At 41.2% G+C, this 22090-nt stretch overlaps 1 protein-coding gene and 1 long non-coding RNA gene across 14 annotated transcripts in view; one reads left to right on the top strand and one right to left on the bottom strand.

Moving 5' to 3' along the window:
• The window catches only part of LOC110014974 (uncharacterized), a 28722-nt gene extending 12990 nt beyond the window's left edge, over positions 1-15732 (top strand). Inside the window, exons 2-3 of the long non-coding RNA XR_013654430.1 lie at positions 5485-5595; positions 15594-15732. This is a non-coding gene — a long non-coding RNA (uncharacterized LOC110014974). The remainder of the gene's footprint in view (positions 1-5484; positions 5596-15593) is intronic.
• The window catches only part of adgrl3.1 (adhesion G protein-coupled receptor L3.1), a 179735-nt gene extending 160170 nt beyond the window's left edge, over positions 1-19565 (bottom strand). For 11 of the 13 annotated variants that reach the window (XM_078943683.1, XM_023956196.2, XM_078943686.1 and 8 more), the window contains exons 1-2: positions 19111-19565; positions 1516-1600 (exon numbers count right to left, since the gene is read on the bottom strand). In XM_078943683.1, coding sequence (XP_078799809.1) covers positions 1516-1542 — 27 coding nt within the window. In that variant the 5' untranslated portion in view covers positions 1543-1600; positions 19111-19565. Of the gene's footprint in view, positions 1-1515; positions 1601-15221; positions 15343-19110 lie in introns of those variants that run through there. The other 2 variants (XM_078943682.1, XM_078943681.1) reach the window with 2 other exon arrangements.
• Positions 19566-22090: the final 2525 nt, after the last annotated feature.

Below are 22090 nucleotides of genomic sequence, written 5' to 3' on the forward strand. Positions count from 1 at the left end.
TTTATCATAGACATATGTCTGACTTTGAGGTTTATTTAGGATCCTAAGACCGTGTCACACAGCCACTACGCACAGTTTGCTCATGAAAATTGGTCAAACATGAATTTATGTAAAAAAGTCAGAAAAGTTGTGGTCTTTACATGACATTTTCACAGATATATCAAGAAGGTGCGATGTTAAAACCAGGCAAAAAGTACGAATAAACCACACAAACATGTAAACTTAACGTACATCATGAACCGTTCATGATATTGCGCTGAACGTCAATAATGTAATTTTCACATTATATGTGCGGCGTGTATGTGATATAAAACACATGCATCGGTGCTACATGAGTGAAAAGTCCTTTAGACATATGTGGGACTGTCCTGGTAAGCCACAAATTTGGATATCCGGCACAACGGCGTATGATTTACATAATATTTGCGTCTATGCTAAGTAAAATAGGCATAAACTGCGTGATTGTCAACTGACCAAAAATTGTGAACAGTTCAAAACTGAATTCATGTAAAGACCCGTCGACCGAAACCCTCGACTGACATCCGTCCGCATCGCTGAATGTGAGAAATGCATGTATCACAAAAGACCGAACTTTCATACGTGGAAAATGTGCAAAATGTACGTAGTGGCTGTGTGACAGGATTAAGTGGTATGCAATTTAAAATAAATAAATAAATAAACACCTAAACTGCAAAGGAAAATGCTAAATCAAACAGCAGCAGAAATCAGCAGCAGCGTTAGCATCACTCTCAGGAAATGTAATCAATAAGGAATAGGATTGCAGATGAAAACATGACCTCTGGGTTTTTATACGGCAAGGATGCAATATATTGCTCTTCTAAGAGAAAAACGGATGTCAGGCAGCATACTTCGGCACGCATGTCAATATCCAACAGCTGCAGGACCCCCCCACCCTCCTCCTCCCCCTCCCGCCGCCAATAAATTGAACGTGCAATTCATCAGCCAACTCTAGGAGACAGTATTTCTAATTAAAAGGGAGCTTGTAAATTTGACATTTTATAGGGCCTGCTCAGCTTGTAAATACACTGTAAATAAGTTGTAGTGAGTGGCTTCATGGGCAGATGAAGGTCTGCGGCCAGCGTGCCGGGGCCTCCGGCAACGGCAGAGCGACTAAGAATGAGTCTCTCGGCGTTCCTTTGCTCTCTGTTGGTACACCTAGCTAACACAAGAGCCCCCCCCCCTTGTACTTTATTTTGGAGCTCGTCGAAAAATCAGATTGGATTAGCACTTTCAGAGGACACATTTGTCGGGCCAATTAGAGCACTTCCTGGCACAGATGGAACCCGAAGATCTCTGGGGAGAGCGCTAGGTCACATTTGGCTTCTAAAAAAGCGTAATGCATAGTGTAGAGTCTGCAAAAACAGCACACCAGGTGTGTGTGTGTTTGTGCGGCTAGGCCCTCAGGCTTTCACTCGCCTGCTGTAAATAAGAATACCTTTTGAACGACAACACATGAATTAGATGGAAATTACCACACAGTAACACTGTGTTTACCTGTCTCCGTGCACTTTTTTTTTTCATCAAAGGGGTCAGTCAACGGCGAAGACTCACATCTCAGTGGCAGTGGTACGTCCCAGACCTGGAAAGATGGGGAGAAAAAGGAGGGAGGAGGAGGAGGGGCTTTTTTAAAGCTCGCTGAACTTGTCACTTTTTTTCCACAATGGAGACAAATAGCCGTGATATGTGCTGAATGTGGGGTGCCATGTGAATAATGGCCTCCTCCAGATTGTGTGAATAGCCATAAGCCACTTCAACACAAAAACCAGACAGCTCATAAGCCCCTTTGGCTTATGATTGCTTGTTTAGTGTTTACGTGTCAATGCCCTTGTGTGCGAGCACAACACACGTGTCCGTGCCGCCTCATAATGACCTCTTAAGTGCCAGGATATCAAAGTCTATAATAGCCTTACTCTGTGTTTGCTGGCAGTTTATAGCTAAAAAAAAAAAAATCATAAAAAGCTTTACTTTTATGCCATGATAACTGGCTTGTATGGGGGAACGTTTAACCGTCAAATGCCAGAGACAAGGAAAATTGTCAACTCACTTTCTATTTTGTAGGGAGGCAGTGATTCATCTTTGAGATGTCTTGTCTTCTGTTGTTTGTGTCAACTTTTTCTTTTTCTTATCCTCAGCTTTTTCCTTTTCCGTTGGTGTGTATTTTTCTTGTCCAGATGATGTTTTTTTTTAGGAAAGAACTAGTTTGTTTTTCTTCTCGAGTGGTCCATCTCACTCTAGCTGCATCTCACAGGTCAATCTCGGGACTATTGTTTGTGTTGTGGCTGACAGGGCGCTCCGGTTTTTTTGAGTGCATCCACTGACAGGTCAAGCAGTGTGAAAGCAGGTTTTATTTTATTTTATTTTTTTTCCGTTTTGAGCGCACATGCTGCCGTTTTCTGGCAAATCTTATGGAAAAAGAAGTCCACTTTGACCGCGACCAACTGCTGCTGGCATGCAGCATCTTTTTACACCCAACACCTCGATGTACACTTTCAGGTTTGATGGTGCAGGTGCTCCCTTAATTCCTCTTTAAATTAAAAAATATAAGTAAAAAGAAGGGATAACCCCAAGACGTGTGTGTGTGTGTGTGTGTGTGTATGTGTGTTCCAACAACTCTCAACCCGTATACCCAATTTGGAAATATGTGATGAAAAAACCAGATTGGGGAATATTAACAACAATGCATTGCACTTGAACGATTCAACATTTGAAAACCTGTGTGTGAGTTTAGTTTGTAGGAATCCTCCTAGTTGGCATCATCACAATACAATGGATTCATTAAAAGTCTTTGTAAAATGTTCATATTTATTTGGTTTTTATGCGTGACGTCATATATAGGGTTTGAAAATAAAATTGGTGAGCTTGTTTTCCACTTGCATTAAAATCCAGGGCTCTAGATAGTCTTGTACTACATAGGCTGAATCAGAATTGCCCTAATTGTAGGGGCATTTGAAGCTGTAGTGGCGTCTGAAAGGGCTTTTTGAAGGAGGAGCCGTAGTGACTTAGGGCTGCACATCCCTCTGCCCGTAGGGTCTCCCGCATCGCGTTATGCTGCAGAGGATAAACGCATTTTTTCACGTGAGCGTGGTAAAAGTAGGTATCAGTGATGAAAGTCAGTCATGGAAAAAAACCTGAACTTTTCTTTGAGCAATATGGCGGGCGCGGAGCAAAATTTTGGAAAAATACATTGTTTTGGATGAATTCTGGTGATTCTGGCAGCTAGTTATTCACTTCTTAATCAAGAAACTAAGACTAATTGGAGCATCATGATTTGTCATTCAAACCCCTAGTTTGACTTGGCATTAAGGACTTGCTGGTCCTAAAAAAGAATTTCTATAATTGCAAAAAGTAACACAATCCTACAATCTAAGCTTTTCCTAAAAGCTGCAAAACATACAATTGTTAGAATATAGTAACATCAAAGCCCCAAATGGCAAAAAGAACACCAGTAACTATGATATTCTATGCAAGTACCTCAATTATTTGAACGATTTCTGCCATAGAAATACTGTTTTCTTAAACTATAATTACATCAAAATATGGGATCTGCTTTAAACTATCTTTCTATGACATAATACATCAATTCTTTAACACCAATACTTAGTAATCTGGGAAATATCAAAACAAACATACAAACAAAATTAAACATTGTAAACATACTTTTTTTAAGGGAGTGTGGGTCAAACCACCAAATACTTATAATTGATGTCAATAATGTTTTTGAGCAAAACTGAACTAAATTATGGTAATTAGGAAATACAAAAAATTAGATAGAGAAATGTATTCAAATGTTTCAGTTTTGATCAATGTGGTCGGTTATTCTGCAGTCAGATCAAGAAAAACTCACAAAAAGCGGACTGTATGTTACGTAATGCGGCGCATCGCGCGTCACGCAACATACAGTCCACCTTGCGCAGCACCACCGCTGCAGTCAAGATTCGGCGATATATATATCTGCTGATGGTCCCGATGGGTTAAATAAAGCATCAGTTCAGAGAGAAAGTTCATTTCTCATCCGAAAGCAACTAAAACGTCCCGTCATTGGTCAATTAGGCCGGGAAGACGAAGACAAGATAGCCGCGCCAATAGAGAAAGCGATCCACGGAATATAGAAAATACAGCGAAAATTCTCCGATTTCAGACATTTTTCTTTCATCCGGAAAGCGATTTGTCCGTAGAGATCAGGTCTTTATTTCCCGGAATATACGATCGGTTTGCTCAATGTCAGACGATTTTTCTGTAAAAATGGACATGGTCAGTAGACGCATGCGCAGATTTCGAGGTTGCCCAAAGGTAGTCCAGTGACAGGCAGAATGGCCCGCTTTTTATATACCCCCGGGCTACCAGGTGCCTGGTGGCACTTGATATGGACGGCTGCCGTCGAAATACACTTGCTTATCGTCAAATCAGAGCAACCACGACCCTGTGGCCGCCCCGATTTCATCCCCGCCTGACTGATTGACACCTGACCGCCACCGTCTATTCTCACGACCACACCAACGATTCTCAAAAAATTGGGCGGCGATTCCCCGTAGCAGTCTTATTTGTGACTGTATCCATATGGAGAAGCAACAGGGCTAAGTAAGCAATTTGGATTCAGCCATAGTCTTTTGTGTGGTAGTGAGAGAATTTGGACACAGCCTAAATAAGCAAAATGCTGGGAAACAGATGATGTCATCACCAACTTTGCTCCATCTATTTATAGTCTTTACTTAAAACACATGATTAGAGCAGTTCAGATCAGGGATGTTATCAAATCATTGACTACAAACTGATCATTGATTAGGATTTGTTGGAGTGAATTAGATTAGTTGTCAATTAATTGAACACGCTGCAGTCCTGTTTGAGGCCGGCTCTCCAATCCGCCCACTTTTTTGTGCTGTGGAGTCGTTTTGTTATACATGCTCGTCCTAAAGCCAAGGCGCCGACACAAAGGCAAAAAAATGGGTCAAAGCATAGGGTGGGAACATTTCTGGTGTGTGGATAACAAAGCAATAGATATGCAACCCAACAGTGCGTCTAAATGCTCAAAAAGTTTACTAGAAACACCACCTTTATAACTCATTATCAGATGTCCTGCAGTGAATTCCATAAATCCAGGGTCAAAAATGACTGACAAATCATGACTATCCATTTACATGCATGGTACGAGAAAGTGCATTAGCATTGATTTAGCCTTTTCCTAACCTCAAAAATGTGCATCTGCCAACAACTGCAGTGCAATATTTCATTAAAATGCATTATTCCTTCCCACAACAAAACAAAAAAGAACAGCTCCATGCCCTGCTTTGTACTTTTTTTCTCATGTGTCTAAAGAATAAATGTAAATGATTGATGTTATGTATGTATATGAGCAAATCAAAGGTGCAGAAGTGCCAATGGCAATGGAGAATTAGTGGAAAAGAAGTTGGTGGCAAACTTACCCACCTACACAGACTCTTTATACATGTCTGCCTTGTTTCTCAGGGAGAAAAAACAGGCCGTTTGCGTTACTGCCCGCCAAAACAATCATAGTTAACAAAACGGAGGATCAGTGAGGAGGACGTTGGGAGGTGCAACAGAAACAGGAAATAGGAGGTGAGTGACTAAGAATGTGTTTAGGAATTCATTTTTTTGATGGGTTGTTTTACATAAGCAAGTGAGAAAAGGGAAAAAGATTTTTTAAAGCAGTTTCTGAAAGAAATGTGTGCACACATCAGAGGCATACCACTGTGTTCTTGTTCAAGGCTAAGGAGGAGTTATGACGTTAGCCTTAGTTATTTTTGAATCACATTGTGTGTATGCTAAAAAAAACACATAACAAAAAAAACGTTTCCCTATAATGTTGCGGTAAAACAATTTCTAGTCATTATATATCTCAAGGGAGTGACATACAGGCTCCTTAAGACAAAAAGAAAACCAAAAATCTGAGGTTTTGTGTATACTTAAATTAACTTTGGTTATTCAAAAAATTTGACAGAAGTGAAATTTTTTGTCAAACTTTTCAACATTTAATTTGCCTATATTTCAAAAATATATTTTTTCATGTGTTTGCATAGTTAGAGTAACAATTGTTTTACCAGTTTCAGTCAGTTTTTTTACAAGCTAGTGTAGTCACAGTTTGTTTGTTTTATCACTTTCAGTCAGTTTTTTTTTCCGTGTTAGCTTAGTCACAGTTTGTTTCTTTTAGCAGTTTCTGTCAGTTTTTTTACATGCTAGCGTAGTCACAGTATGTTTGTTTTAACAGATTCAGTCAGTTTTTCTTTTTCATGCTAGCGTAATGACAGTTGGTTTTAGCAGTTTCAATATGTTTCTTACATTTTGCAAACAAGGTTGGTAATTTAAGGTATCGTTAATACGCTAACGTGGTTAACGTCTTGCGTTTTACAAACAAGTTTTGGAATTACTGTGAACGCGATGAAGAAAGTCTGACAGACTTATCTCTGACTCGTTTGTCTCTCCTAAAGCGCCTTATATGTGACACAAGTTTGAAAATAGACCAGTCATTGACGGTGTGCCTTATGTACTGGTAAAATACGTAATAATAGGAAATATGGTAATCATCTGACCCCCGCAAAAACGAATGCATTTACAGGAAATGCCTGTAATGACCACCTTTTTTAACATTGTTTTATTTGACGATGAAACCAGTGCAGCTGCTGTTGTGTTGTTTTAGCAAGTCGTTCAATTTTCTCTGAATCTGTAACACCTCCTGGTATTCTGCCAATCTTACAGCCCCCATTTTCAGAGCAAGGGTGCAATTCCTGGACTGTATATGAGAACTGGACGGAGTAAGTGTGACGTGACCTATCGAAAATGGCTTAAATGGTCATGTTAGAACCAGACAACGTCAATAAGCTGTGATTGGTCTAAATCAGTCTGAGTCATAATTTCTGTGGCAACCACTCAGGCCAATCAGGAGAGAGCTTGTTGAAAGTCCACACCTAACAACGGAAAGTGGGCTTAGGATAATCTGTCAATCAAATGTTTGACGTGAGACCACACACTTATACTGAAGTATCTGATTGGTCAATTCATAACTTAAATAACTTATAACAAAGAAATAGTATCAGGAAAAAAATTAAGATTAGCAAGAACCTGTTAAAAACAGGAAGTAGAGCAAGAATGTTTATTCTGATATACATAATGACTGAGTAACAGCTGTTTATTTCTCTATAGAAGTCTATGGGATTTTGGCTTCTTGGAGCCAGCAGGTACTTCCACGAGGGGGGAGGGGTCACTCACTCCAAATCTCATATACAGTCAATGATGCAAACACATTGTTTTTGGCCAGAGAGTGTTTTTAGGTGAAGCTCATGGAGGTCTATGGCCTTTCAGGCAGCAGTTGACACACATACATGGACGACATTGTTGGTTCACAGTAAATGCTGCATATTAAATAACTAAACTAATAGAAGCACTAATAAACAAATAAATAAAAAATGTGCCAAAATGCAACTCATTCAGAGCCAACTCCTGAATTGTTGTTCCAAAGTATCATTTTTCAAAGCTAAACTAATGAAAACAGGCCTGGACAAATTAAAAACCACCCGTCTAAATGTTTGGTTGTGCAACCTTTTAAGGCAATTACTGCAATCATCCCCTTTCTCTGTCTGTCAAGGAGACCTCTGTACCTGTCAACAGGTGTTATGGCTCACTGCTCATGAGCAGAAACTGCTCCTGCTGCATCGGATTTTGAAGGATGCCTTCATGATCGGAGCGTAAATGGGGCGTCATGGAAAAGCATGGTGATTACTCGTTACCTTTTAAAAAAAGGCTGACAGATCAAATACAGGTGTGAAGACCCCCATGATGCTAAGCAAAGGAAACATCATTTTTATGTATTCCTTTGGTCAAATTAATTTAAGTTTTTACTAGAGTACCATACCATGAAATGTGTTTTTTGTATTTGACCCGACTCCTGGGGGTGTGGTGATGTGATGTTGTAGCTGCGTTTGCGAACCACTTGGTGGTTCAACCCACTCCCCAAACCAACTTTAAAAATCAAACAAGGAGACCTTGGGTCCAATTTTTAGAGTCTCTGGTACAACGTGACCATGGATTTGGCCAAACAAAGGGATCTATATCTGCAGATGGTAGAAACAATAGACTTGTCTTTTCTCTTTTTTTTTGGTTTTGTCTCTTGGATCTTTTTCCTCTCTCAAAAGGAGAAGGACACGAGAGATGCTGCGCTCTTTTCCCACAGCAAAACAATAGCGCTTTCTATTATGGGAAGTGCCGGCTGTATCAGTGTCGCACATCATACCTATTAGTCAGCAGTCTTCCTCGTGTAATTAGGTTGACTAGGATGTGCTTTCATGACAGTTTTTTCAGTGTTGCCCTCTGTAATTATGACATCAACGAAAGACTCCATCTAAACACATCAGATGGAGATTTACGGACAAACCAAGCTCATATGGGTGGAGATCTCATATTTGAAAAACCCACAGCACCCTCAATAGTCTCAAATTCACTGTTAGCATAAAGAACATGAAGCAATATTGTCCGTGGTATACCCAGGCGTTAAATTAAAGACTTTTCTGCGGGCAACATATAAATCTTTAAGGAAAGACATAGAGATAAATGAGGGACAAGGGTGTAAAAAAACAAAAAATGTTTATTTGTCCTCCTAGTGTGAACCATTGAACTGCAATCAGCATTACTCAACCCTGGACAGAGAGATATTACGATACATGGATGCACAGAGGCATTCAGACATGAGGCACACATCAAACAGGATTAACATTAATCTTGCTAAACACAAAAATCCCCTAAAGTCATTACTTATATGCACTTGATTGTGTGTTTTTTCTTCTTTCTTTTAAAGCTAAACATCATTCATCAAAGGCTCGTCTCTCCTCCATATTATGATTGCCTCCAAACCGATTGCATCGCTCTCATTTGTGACGGATCCCGTCTCATTTATCATACCTCCGTCGAGGGGGTTCTAAACACATGTAAGCACACTAGAGAACGCACAAAACGCTCCACATTTGTAGAAAACAAGACACTCGGACCACGTTAAGTTATTGCTGCAGGCCCACGGGCCAGAGTGGTAGTCATCCGTCTTTGCGTGACATTATCAGGCTCGCTTGCACAACATAGAGGTGGTAAAATGACTTTATAGCACCATGTTAAGGATGCTTTAGGGACAAATTCATGGGGGCGGATATACGCCAAAGGGGCATGGTACTTCATGTAAAACAAGAGGGTATGGCGTTCAAAGTCTCTGAACAATGGGATTTTTAGAGTCTTTAATGTCCAAAAAGAGGCCGGAGACTTGAGTTTGATTGATTAGTTGGATCGTATTCCTTTAAAACAAAGAGGGTTCAATATCAACGCAGAGGTCAAAGCTTTTTCTTTTATCGTACAAAATCATAATTACTAAACAGTGCAACTGATCACTGAGATACCCCTAACCTCTACCTCAGTGTTTTTAGATTCATCAAGCGTTACCGTCTTCCACTTTCTTCAGCCCTACCCGTCAACCCCACCAGCGGTGCTGCGGATCAATACTCCCTGGCACATATTCTGACTCGCAAAGACTTTGGAATGAAAACGCCGTTCAATACCAATCAGGATCACAGCAGTACCGCCGAGCGCGCACAATAAATGACAAAATTATTTTTTCAAATTTACCGTCAAATGTCCAGTCCCATCAAAGACCCCCACCACCACCCTACCACCCCTACAGCTATGTCTTTCAGTCCAGTTTATGCTGAAAGGAAGCAGATGAACAGTAGGAGGAAGATGTATGTAATGCAGTTAAAGTAAAAGCTCAGTAAGCAGGAAATTTAAGAGGGGCTAAGGGGGGCTGATGGCATTACAGCAGACGCTGATCGTGGACAATCTGCTGAAGAAGGAAAAGATAAGGAAAATTTAAGCAGATGCACTATAGGGGATATCAAAGGCGGACAAATGTAAATATGTGCAGTCTGCAATGTTTTTGACGTCTTGGTAATAGTTGAAGCCGACACTTCCGAAGACATTAAATCAGAGCTTCTCATTTCTAGTCTCGGCCAGTGAAGTTATTTGACCCGGTCCTTCATCAGAGTCAGGCCTTGAACAAGCTAGCTTTTTCAAACCCTGCAGCTTGCTCCATTGATAAGAAACGCCGTCTTGTCTTCCACGCCACCGAAGAGATTTATGCCCCCAGCCCTGCCATGACCTCATTGTTCACTGCCCCATAATTCAAATCTGATCCGCCGCGTTGCATCACATTGTGTATGACTCATTTCCATGTTGCCCATTCTCTAAACAAGCCAGCCTCCCTGGCTTTCTACAGTCTACCAACGGGCAACAAAGAATTTCCTGCCAACAGACTGACTGACTTAACGTGGAAAACACACACGAACAGGGTTTAAATTGACAGAACGGGGGAGGAGTGAGGGCTATTGTAAAAGCCTTCCTGGTGAGACCAAAATAATTGGCGGGCCTTTGAGAGAGCTTCTCACAATAACTCGCGCCTTGTGCGCTGATTTCATATTCACATCTGCAGTGACACACAGGAGTGTCACTGAGGTGGGTACACAGCGGCGGGTGAGTGGACGACGTGTAAGCATGACTTGTTGGTGTTCAAGTTTGCCACATTCACAGGTTTTGTTGGCACTAAAAATATGTGTGTGTGTGTGTGTGTGTGTGTGTGTGTGTGTGTGTATGTGTTTCTGGTGAGTGGTGACAGCTCTGAGTGCCGCACAAGGAGGTGAAGGGCACACAAGAAACAATGTTTTTGGACTGGAAGGACTTTTTTCCTGTTTGTGAAAGACAAATCCGAACTACTATAAATGGCAACTAACAACATCGAAACGCCATACGTTTGGCCATGAGCAAAAGTTAGTAACCCCCTCAAAATGTGTATATTTTTAGTAAAAAACTGACCTTCGGAAGTCCCCCTTAACCCTTGTGCTATCTTACATTGACGTGTTATTTCTACCATGACAATGGTGGATAAAAGTGAAGAGGATTTCATGTAATCCATGGATCACAAATCATTGAAGAAAAAAGATTCAGCCCACTGTCTTGTGGGGTCCAGATGACCCCTCTCCCAATGTTAAAGTGCCTAGGATGGCACAAAGGTTAAAAAAACAGCAACAACTTTTATCTAAAGGGAGTGCAAAAGGATGTGGAAAATACCAAGTACCAACATGACTCAATAGCATCCAAGTTCAACTTAAATTCAAACGTGTCTCTTTTCCCTTAAGGTGCAAAGAGATTCTTTGCAAAGAGAGCCTCTTTTTTTGTTGTTCTCACAAGTAACCAGGGTCATTGTTGGACCTAATCAGCTTCACTTTTTGTATGTTGAATTTTTAAGCAATAAAGTAAGTGGTGAGGTTGCAGAAATAATGCAAAAAACCAAAAGATATAATGTATTTTCTGCACTGTAGGGCCCACCGGATTGAAAGGCGCACTTTCAACAAATTGTCCATTTTCGAATTTACCAAAATTCACCAGAGACAAGTCTGTCACTCAGTCAGACGTTATTTATTGCGTTCACAGTAACTCTAGAATTTGCTTGTGACACGCTACACGTTAGCCACATTAGAAGCATTAGCCATGTTAAGGTATTAACAATACCAAAAACTACCAACTTTGTTTGGAACACATAATAAAACAGATTGTTACCGATAAAACTAACTGTACTGTGACTAAGCTAACTCACAACTTTGTTGGTAACACATTAAAAAAAAAAAAAAAAAAAAATTGTCCGACACAGCTACTTGTTAGTCGCGTTAGTGAATTTATAATACTAAGAACTCCAAACTTTTTTTGCAATTGAAAGACATAAAAAAACAGACCGATGCCGATAAAACTGACACTACTGTGACTATGCTAACTCCCAGCTTTGTTAGCAACATGTGAAAAAAAAAACACAGTCCAACATGGCTAGACGTTAGCGTTCCTTGTTAGCAACAGATTAAAAAAAACAACTGATCCCGATAAAACTGAAGTAACTGTGACCATGTTGTACCAAGATCCTTGTACCAAACTTGATGTAAAAAAAAAAACAATGCAGTGCTGCACGTTACCATATTACAATAAAATCCAACCTGTTTGAAACAGAAATTATCCATAAATAAGACATTTTGGATTAGTCATTACAACAACAAAAAGGGTTCCAAGAGTGCCTTATCAAAAATATATATAATATATATTATGGGGTTATATGTTTCAATTAATTAGTTTGTTCCAAAATGGAAATGTAGTATTTACTTAAAAAGCACTGTTTAATAGTTACTCATGTTTTTTCTTCCACAGAGATCATTTTAAGTAAACCTGCAAAGTGAAACGATAACTGGACACCTTTCAAACTTATCTAATGATTAAGGTCACAGCCGCTTACCTGAACCAGTAAAATTAGAACTGATCCTTTTGACCAGAATTGAAGCTTCAGAAAAGAAAAAAAGGAAAAACATGAGGGAACAATGTCATAGGGGCATTTCAAACAGCTCATTTCCTAATGGTCTTTTTTCCTTTTTAATTTTGGGCTGATTTCCATAAAAGAGGTCACCACAGTGAAGCAATTTGCACGGTCATTTGGCAGAGGTTTCACACCGGATCCCCCTCCTGATGCGACACTGTGGCTGAACCTGGAATGAAATCCACAACCTGCTAATTTCTGCCACCACGGCCACAGGCACAGCATGTTTCCTGACGGTCAACGGACAGATATCTGCTAAATAATGATCTAATTTTCCATGTAGTTATGGTCCGATCAAGTCCTTCACCCTTCATGCATGATATGTTGCTTAGAAGACAAACTTTATAGAAATGTTCAAACGTGGCTTTGAGTGATGATTTTCCATGTTATGGACCAGAATTCTCTTTTTGATGTGGTTGCCTTTTTATGGTTAGGCCTTTTTTTGACCTAACCATAATTCAGTTTACAGAAAGTTTTTTCCTACTAAAAAACTTTTTCATGCTCAATAAAGAATCAGGTTTGCTGACATGAACATGAACTATTTAGTATATTTTCAATTTTTCTCCATCTTTTTTTAAACAGATTTATGAACCCTTTTAGGCATTTTGGGTTCACTTAAGTCAAAGTGAGCTAATGAAGTTAAAGAAATAAAATAATGTAGAAATGAGTGTGTTCTTTTTCCTTAAAAATATCAATGCAGAAGGAAAAAACGTACATTATTCATTGATTTGTCCAGTTCCATCTGCTTCAGTTACATTTAAGGGTTAGACTAACAGTAAATTTGCCCTATATTTTGTTTTTTTTAGACGCATTTTAATACGTTACAGTGGTTTGTTCACAATGTCAACAGCTCATTTTTTTTCTTTTTTAAATGGATTTATAATTTCTTAGAGGTGTCCGGAATTTATTTTTTGCATTAGCTATAAAATTCTCCATATAAAAAGGTCATTTTCATTACAACATTATTTTTGTTATTATTGACTTGTGTGCATTCAGTAAAAGTCTAAATGCAGAAAATATTTTTAACTCATTGAGGTAAAAACTTTATAATAAGTATCACTCAAAAGATTTTTATTTTTAATAGCATCTGTGACTTTGGGTTCTAATCTAATTACTAATGTCTAGGATGATTAAAATGAACCTCTACAATATTAAAGGACCGCTGCAGTGGGTTCTCTTTGACCTTTAGCGTTTAGTAGACAACAACATAAGAAAACAACATTTTGGAGGTATTTTAACGGCCAAAAAAAAGAGGCTTCAATAGACCAGCATTTAGAAAAAAAGTGGAGCATCTTTCTCTGGAGGGCAGTTTTAATCGAAATCACATGAGTACCGAATCAGTGAATACCCTGAGACCTGACGGTTGAACGTCTTCTGCTGCCTTTCCGGGCATAATTAAGTAACTGCACACTCCTGCCGCATGGTCAGACACTAATAGAGCTGAATGATATCGGACACGAGTATTACACATGAAGACAGGAGGGCTGAGCTGACAGCTCAAGTCAACAGTGGAGAAAGTCTGGCTGATTCTTTGAAGGAGGGCAAGGGTAGGAGGAGGGATGTGTTAACACATGACCGGCTTCTTTCAGCCATGAATCAGGGCTCGTTATTTCAAAACGGAAGAGAGATGTCATCCAGCGCTGGAAGATGAGCTTTGGAATGTGGATGAGGCGAATTTTAAAAGTTGTCTTCTTTTATAAAGTAAGCACCTTTGTTTATTTTTAATTAAATAAACTTTTGCCAAGGCTTTAAAGACCCCCCCCCCCCCCCTCAACTTATAGGTCAAAAGAGTGGCAGATCATTTATATTCACCGGTCTGTTGCCTCTGAGAGGAAAACGTTTCCAGTTTATCTCTACAATTCTCTGACATTAGGGTTTACCCTCACTCTACATACGTTTATGGAATAAGAAACTGGAAGGCCAAGAAAAATGTAGGTTCTTAAAATGTTTTTTGTTCTGCGAAGAATTCACCACATCTATCAAAATGAAAGTTATCATCTTTAAAATTAAGGATCAAAGAACCATTTTCTTCTGGGCTTTTGAAGTTAATGTCACTATTTTTTGATTAATTCATTTTATTTTATTTGTGGTTGTTCATTTTGTGTAACAGCAAGAAAGATTGGCCAAAGAAAGAAAAAGAAAAAAAAAGCCAAAATACTGCATAGTGGTGTAGTGGCAGTAGTGGCAATTAAGGTTGTCAAAATAAAATAAAATAAAATATGTTACATGTAAAAATACCACATTTTGGGTAACAGCACTAAAGATTGGCAAAATAAAAAAATAATAAAAATAAAACAAAATGCTAAAATACTTCATTTTGGGTAGGAGCGATTAGAGTTGTCAAAATTAAATTAAATTAAATTAAATTACATTTAAAAATACCACATTTTGGGTAGCAGCAATTTAGAGTGGCCAAATAAATAAACAAGCAAATAAAAAAATTTAACACAAAAAACCCCACAGTGGGACAATTTCATTCCGTGGGTTTACCAGGGTAAAGATCCTGACATTCACATCCAGTGGTTTAGCAAATGCTGATTAAGCTAAACCTTCATCACAAATCAACAACCCCTAAATAACCAACAAGCTATAGCCACCAGAACAGCAACCAATCACGACCTGGAACATTTCAAACCTGGAAAAGGTCTACCGTAAGCCCACCCCACTGGACACCAAAAGCGTTTTCACACTGAGCTGTTGAGTTCAGGTAAGATGCTCTGCTTTGCTCAGTTAATGTGAGAGCTGATGGGAACTCCACCTGAAACCAGGGTCAAAGTTTCATTCAGAAACAAAAAGTGGTAGTTACCATGACGCCATGCATGGTCAAGATGTGAATGAACAGCTCCCAAAGCAAATCTGCAGGACCGCGGTCAAAATAAAGACAGAAAATGTCTTAAAAGGCAACAAACATGAGGCAAAACGAGGCAGTTTTCTTCTTTGATCTTTTATGGCCCTCTAGGTCAGAGGTCGATTCAGACTATAGCGCCCCCAAATGAGCAGCTGATGGAACTGGGGGACTTTTTTTGGGGTCACTTTTGTCTACTCGGGTTGGTGTGTGAAAACAAACCAAACCAAAGAAAATATTTTTAGTATTTGCAGCAAAAAAAAAACTGTCTTGGTGTTTGTTACTGCATGTGTTGTGTGTGTGTGTGTTTACACACTTGTGCTTGACTTTTAGCCCCTGCAGACTTCTTCCTCAACACCTGCTGACTCCGCCCACCCCCCCTGCAGAGATGATTGAGGCTGCCACCCTCCACCAATCACCTGGCTGGGAGGGAAGCTTAAAAGCTCCCAGGATCCTCTGCTCCAGTGGCAGCTGAATTCCTGAGAGGAATTCACTCTTCAGCCTGCCGCCGCCGCCGCCGCTGCTGTCCGTCCGTCCGTCCGTCCTGTCCGGCCTCAGCCCGTGAAAGCCTCTGGTTTCCCTCTCTTTTCTTTGTTCTGGCTTTGTCCTTTTGTTAAATTGAACCTCGTGAATATTTTTTGCTTACTATAGAGTTTACGTTAATTCATCATTTCAGTCTTTGGTTGGTTAGTGTCCTTGATTTTTACGCTGCAACACCTGCCACCTGGCACCCGAATAAACGTGTGTGGTCAACCTAAGCCCGCCCGGTTAGTTTTTCTTTCTGTTACCTATTTTCTCCCTCCTCCCTGAAGAGGGACGTAACAGTGTAGGAATACAGAAGAAAAAGAAGGACATTTCTAAAGAACGTCTTCTAGAACCTCATCCAAAACCCACCATATAGCAAAGATGTATCCTCTGGTATAAAGGAAGTCATGTTCCAACACAAAACATTCATTTACTGTTGTCCTGGAGCAGAATCAGATGGAAAACAGGACAGAAATTTCAATCTGCAACCACATTTTCCACAGTATTTGGAGGATGCAACTGTGGAGCAACATCAACTTTTTTTCCTGCAACTAGCAGCCCTGTAATGCGTTTGAAAGAACAGAAATGGGGGACTACGGAAGCCTGGAAGGGAGGAAGATGAATGGCATCCGGAATGTGTGAACTTGCACCAGCCACTGTATTCAAACGGATAATGGAAAAGAAAACTTTTGTGGCGTCAAATGTGTTATGCTCTTAATCAAGATTTTAGAAACTTTGAGATACCCCAACAGGTACCTGCAGTATGGAAATATTACCGATTTTACCAAAAGAAACGGACGATTCTTTATGAAAGTGATCTAAAAAGAAAAAAAAAAAAATAACACCATGGTTCTGTGCATGGCCGTATATAGACATGGGCAAGAGGAGGGCAATGTCCCACTTTAAATATGATGACTCGCAAAAAATCCAACTACAAAAAATAAAAATTACAACCAAAAAAAAAACCCTCACAAAGAGCCAAAAGTCAAATAAATTGACAAAAACACAACAAATGTAACGAATCGAGTAAAAAAAACACACAAGGATCGACGACAGATGGATTAAAAGACAGACCAAAAAAAAAAAAAAAAAAGATAAATGGAGCCTCAACAAGACACAAGCCAGTGAGTGTCCTGCTTGTGCCTGTCCCTAGCCGGGTAAACGTTGAGGATAGTTTCAGGAAGAGCATTCAACATAAAACTTACAAAACATGTCAAATAGATCAAAGGAGAAGATCAGTTTGTGGCTAGATGAACTGATATGATGATAGCATGGTTTTCTATGCTTTTTTAGGTGCACCACCAACTCTCAGCACATTCTACCGGCACCCCATAAGGGGCTGGCCAAATCTGGGCCTGCTTCTGTGTTTGCACAAAATTGCACCAAACCTGAAGTCGGACTTTCTAACAGCCAGCTGTAACTAATCTGATTATCCTCCCGCTTGTCTTCAGTGATCTGATCTCCGGCGAGATTGAAATTTTCCCCGTGAGCTTTGGACGTTCACAGGAGATGGGTTGGAGGTGGGCCCCCGTTGACACAAAAAGATCCTTTCATTAGCGGGTTAAGAGACTTTCCCAGAATCCTGTTAGCATGAGGGCGCTCCGAGTGAGGCCTCCATCCAAGCAAAACAATTCAAATCAGCACAGCCACAATGACTCACGCCCAGTTATTTATTTTTATGTTATCCCACAGCAAAAGATGTTTGTCTCGCTTTCGGAATGGGAAACAAAAAAGGAAGTGGTGAGCTAATTAAAGGAAGACGCAGAATCTTTTTTTTTTTTTTGCTTTTGTGCATTAAATAGACGTCTGGGTTTGCAGACACGTCGCATAACGGGTTTCAGCCGTCTATCATTAACGGCGTGAAGCCTGACAAACATTCTGTGGGTCACTTTTGAGAAGTTACTTCACTCTGTCAAAAAAAAAAAAAAAAAAACTAAGAGTTTTGACTGCAGCTGGTGTTACTTTGCACAAAATAAACCCCAATCAGGACCGGAAAACACAACAATCCTCACTGACTCCATGTTTGCACGAGCAAGAAACACTAAAGTTGTTGATGCTCAGCCACAAATGCCCAAGTGACCTTGAAGACGAGCCTCAATTTTCCACAAATGTGGCTAAAATGGCAGCCAACCTTTTGCAATATGTTTCCTCTGGAGCAGCATGGACAGTTTAACGCCAGAACCGACCCCTTGCTCTGTGGATCCCTGCAGCAACAACCTTCCAGCCGGCATAGGCGACCCGGTGCCGCCGCCGCCGCTGCCGCCATCCGCCCACCGAGATCAACACGCACAGACACACAGGAGTTTGCACACTGAATGTTTGTTGTGAGACGGTGTCTGTGCCTTCATTCAAGTGGCCCAAGCACAGACACCATCAGCAGGATGAATGCTGGGGGGGAAGGAAAAAAACCCAAACACTTTAATTGCACAATATCTGTAATTATTTGTGAGGCACTCCATTGTTTAAACATGTGGCCAACAATTAGTGTGAATTTAGACAATCATTAGCCCATTTCCTGCTCGTTTCATCTGATTTGGTACTTCTTTTTCTGCTTCACAAGGTCATCTGCAACCCAAGAAGCTTTTTTTTTTTTAATTTTTTGACTGTAAATAAAAGCCAGGGGCCTTTAATCTTGTATGTGCGTGATTGACGGATCCTAAAAGGTGCACTGTCCTGCTGCTGGATGCTGCTTTTCCCCTCCAGATTCACATGGATTCCTGCATACTCCAATGACAGCCGCAGAAAATAAAAAAATAAAAAAAGAGAAGGAGGGGGGGGGGTAAGAAAATGAAAAGAAAAAAAAAAGAGAGAGCTGATCTGTCATCCATCAAACCAAACCATGTGATTTGTCACTGCAGCCTGCAGCAGATAGACGCTGCAAACACATAAATAAATAAATGAAGAGAATCAAATGTGAGGGGTGCGAGAGCGCGCGCCATGCCAGTCCGATTGCATTGATTGGAGAGGCAATTTGCCTGTTACTTCACCTTATGGCAACATCTCCCATCCGGAGCGACGCCCATGCATGCAGGCGCGCTGGAGCATCTTCCGCGTGAAGCCCATACATCCATGAGGCTGGATTGCAGTGGTCCTTTTTTTTATTATTATTAGTATTATTATTGTTATCCCTTTAGAGAAATATTTCGCAGGCCACATTCCCATGGGCATCAGGCAAAGTCAGCGCCGCCACGCAGCTTTCAGAGCATCTCTGTCACGCAGGCACGCGCTGTGACACGCAGCCAGGAGGATTTTTTTTATTTTTTGTGCGTGTCTGTGGCTGTAAATTACACTGAATAAACAAATGAAATCCAAGCGGGGTCCTTACCGTGTCGCCAGGCGCAAGGGGTACATAGATGCACACATCTAGCGCAGAGGAGTCAGGAATAACCTTTTCCTGCGCGCGTTCATCCAGTCACCGCGGCGCAAAAACGCACCAAAAATAAGAAGAAGAAAAAAAAAGAAAAGAAAAATCTTCCTTCGGTCGATGGTTCTTCAACTCTCGTGAATTCTTTTTTGGCTGCTACAATGACAGACCTTCATGGAAGGGGGATAGAGCTGGGGGGCATGAATAAACCAGCCGCTGCGTGTTTTGGTATCCCGATCACACAGAAGGAGAAGCAGGAGGAGGAGGAGGAAGAGGAGGAATCGCCGCGTCGGTTCGGGCTCGCTCAGCGCGCAGCGAGTGCTTGGAGGAGGACAGAGGCGGATCTTTCTCTCCCTCTCTATTCGTCTGTCTGTCCTCCCTCCCCTTCTTTCCTTCCTGCCTCTGACTGTATGCTTGTCGACTCCTGCCTGTATGTTCTTTATATCAGGCTGTCCTGGGGTGGTGGTGGTGGTGGTGGTGTGTGTGTGTGTGTGTGGGGGGGGGGGGGGGGGTGTCCACACGCGCGCGCAAAGAGCCGGGGTCAGAAATGACAAACCAATTTGGAGGCGCCGGTGAACGCTCCGTTGATCAGAGCGAAGCTCCGGCGATGGGATGGGTGGAGGAGGTGGAGGGGATGGGGGTGCACAGGGGGCAATGATTCCTGCCTTTTTTTTTTTTGGGGGGGGGGGGGGTGCAGGAAGAGAAAGAGATGGAGTGGAGGGGGGGGAAACGTGGAACTGGACCTCTCCTTTTGTCCAAATGTCTGGACCTATGGCTCCACCTGCCGAGGGAAGGCGCGCAGAGGCGGCGCGCATTTCCAGCATCATAACCAGAACTGCAGCTCCGGTTTTTTGTTGTCCCTCATGACTTATGCATTTGTGCCCCCCCCCCCCCCCCCCTCTCTTCTTTTTTTTTTTTTTTTTTTTTTTTTTTTTGCCCCTAACACCAAACTTTAGTCAACCCACAGTTTGTGACAGCAGTTTCCCAGCAGCAGAAATGACTGGAAGCCGGACCTGCTGCTGCTCCATGATCCCATTAGATTTACAAATATTTTTAAATGAAAGGGCCCCCCGAAATGGTTAAATCAATGAGAGAATGTGTAGAAAATAGGTTTGTCGACATGTGGGTGTGTGTGGTTCTAGAATGGACAGATCCCTCAGCCCCTCAGGGATGAGCACTTTGAAGATCAGAGGGAGGGGAGGTGTGTGGGTTCATGCGCACTGGCACGGTGCGCTCTCAAGCCGCGCGGACATAACGTTTGGAAATAAAGCGGAGAGGTGGAAAAAAGTGCTCGCACGTCCCCTTTCCAGCTGTATTCCCCTAGAAACACTAGAGTGTGTGTGTATATTTATGTGTGTGTGTGGCGTTCCTCACGCTGGTGAAGGCATCATTTCCTCCTGGGGGGACGGAGGCGCGCGGTCTGTGGTGAGGAGAGGAGCGCAGGGACCTGTTGATCATCTAATGGCGCAGCGGTGGAGGTGAGATGAAGCTCCGCACCATCACCTGATCAGATAATGCAATATGTCAGGATTGAAATATCAAAGTATTTGACTGTTAATTAAATTAATCTGAAGCAAAGACAGTAATTTGTCTTTTTTTTTCTCCTTTTCTATTTTTTTAATTATTATTTTTGCCGGCAGCCAGTATTGCTGCGTTATTATGAAACTACAGATTTCATTAGGCTCCTACGAAGGGCGAATAAGCACTTCCTATATCCCTGGTGCCCATCAGTGGCTCCTAATTAAATTTCAGATGAGACGTTATCATTTCCAGGCTGCGTTTTGCAACCCAAGTGGTATATTTGTGTCATGCTTTGAAGCTGTACAGGTCTCTTTCTCTCCCTCAAGTCTGAATGGTCAGGAGGCCGTGCTTTGTCGCATTTAATTACCATCACTGGCTGCTAAAGCCTTTTTCTGCAGAAGACTTAAATCCCACTAAAGAGCATTATAGGTGACAAACAAGGCGCTTGCAAACAAGCATTGCTGCAGGCATCGGAGGAGAAATACCAAAGGCCAGAGAAAACAGATGTAAAATAATTACGAGGAAACTGAAAAGATAGATTTGCACAACCGGGAGGGTTGCAAACTGTTTTTTAAATGAGATTTACTGTACAATTAGTTGTTAATATGTGGAAAAATGTCCCACCAGGAAACTTCTGTTGTTGTTTGTTACTGCAGCAAACCAACCGGCTTGTGTTGCATCTAACTTGAAATCTGGACCAGTTGGAGGAATGGAGGTGATGGGTAAGTTTGCGTGGAAAAAAAAAAAAAAAGGTTCCGCTAACCTTAAACTCTGACACCGGTTGGGATTGTTATGAGAATGAGTGTAACTTCACCCATTGAAAACATCGTTCTTTCAACCACATGCAGTCAATTCAGTCGCCATTTTCCCACGATATGGACGCCGCCACGTTGGGACCAGACGTTATCAGTCAGCTGTGATTAGTCTGAGTCGATCTGAGTCATCGTTTCTAGGGGCAACCACTCTTGCCAATTAGGTGTGAGCTTGTCGGAAGTCCACATCCCTACCACTTGAAAGTGGGTTACGCGGAATCTGTCAATCAATCCTCAACGTCAAAGTGGAAGGGGTTAGGGTTAGGGTAAGAAGCAATCGGATCAATCACTGCTTATCGATGATGTCTGACTCCAACAAGGAGGTGCTTGAATGACAAAAAAAAGCTGTAACAGAACTGACATCATACTCTCTCTTTCCAGGTCTCATATAAAGTCAGTGCGGCATCTGATCGGTCAGTTTTATAATAGGTTGCATTACAGAAAGAAGAAAAAAAAATTAGCAAGAACATGTAAAAAAAAAAAAAAGGGTATCAGAGCAAGAATGTAAATCATACTGACTGAGCAATAGCTGCTTATTTCTTAATAGAAGCATCTATGGGATTTTGGCTTCTTGGAGCCAGCAGGTACTTCCTGCTTGGAACGTGATG

Source organism: Oryzias latipes (genome assembly GCF_053564925.1).
Source record: "Oryzias latipes strain Hd-rR chromosome 1 unlocalized genomic scaffold, Olatipes_Hd-rR_3.1 chr1_Y".
Lineage (NCBI taxonomy): Eukaryota > Metazoa > Chordata > Actinopteri > Beloniformes > Adrianichthyidae > Oryzias > Oryzias latipes.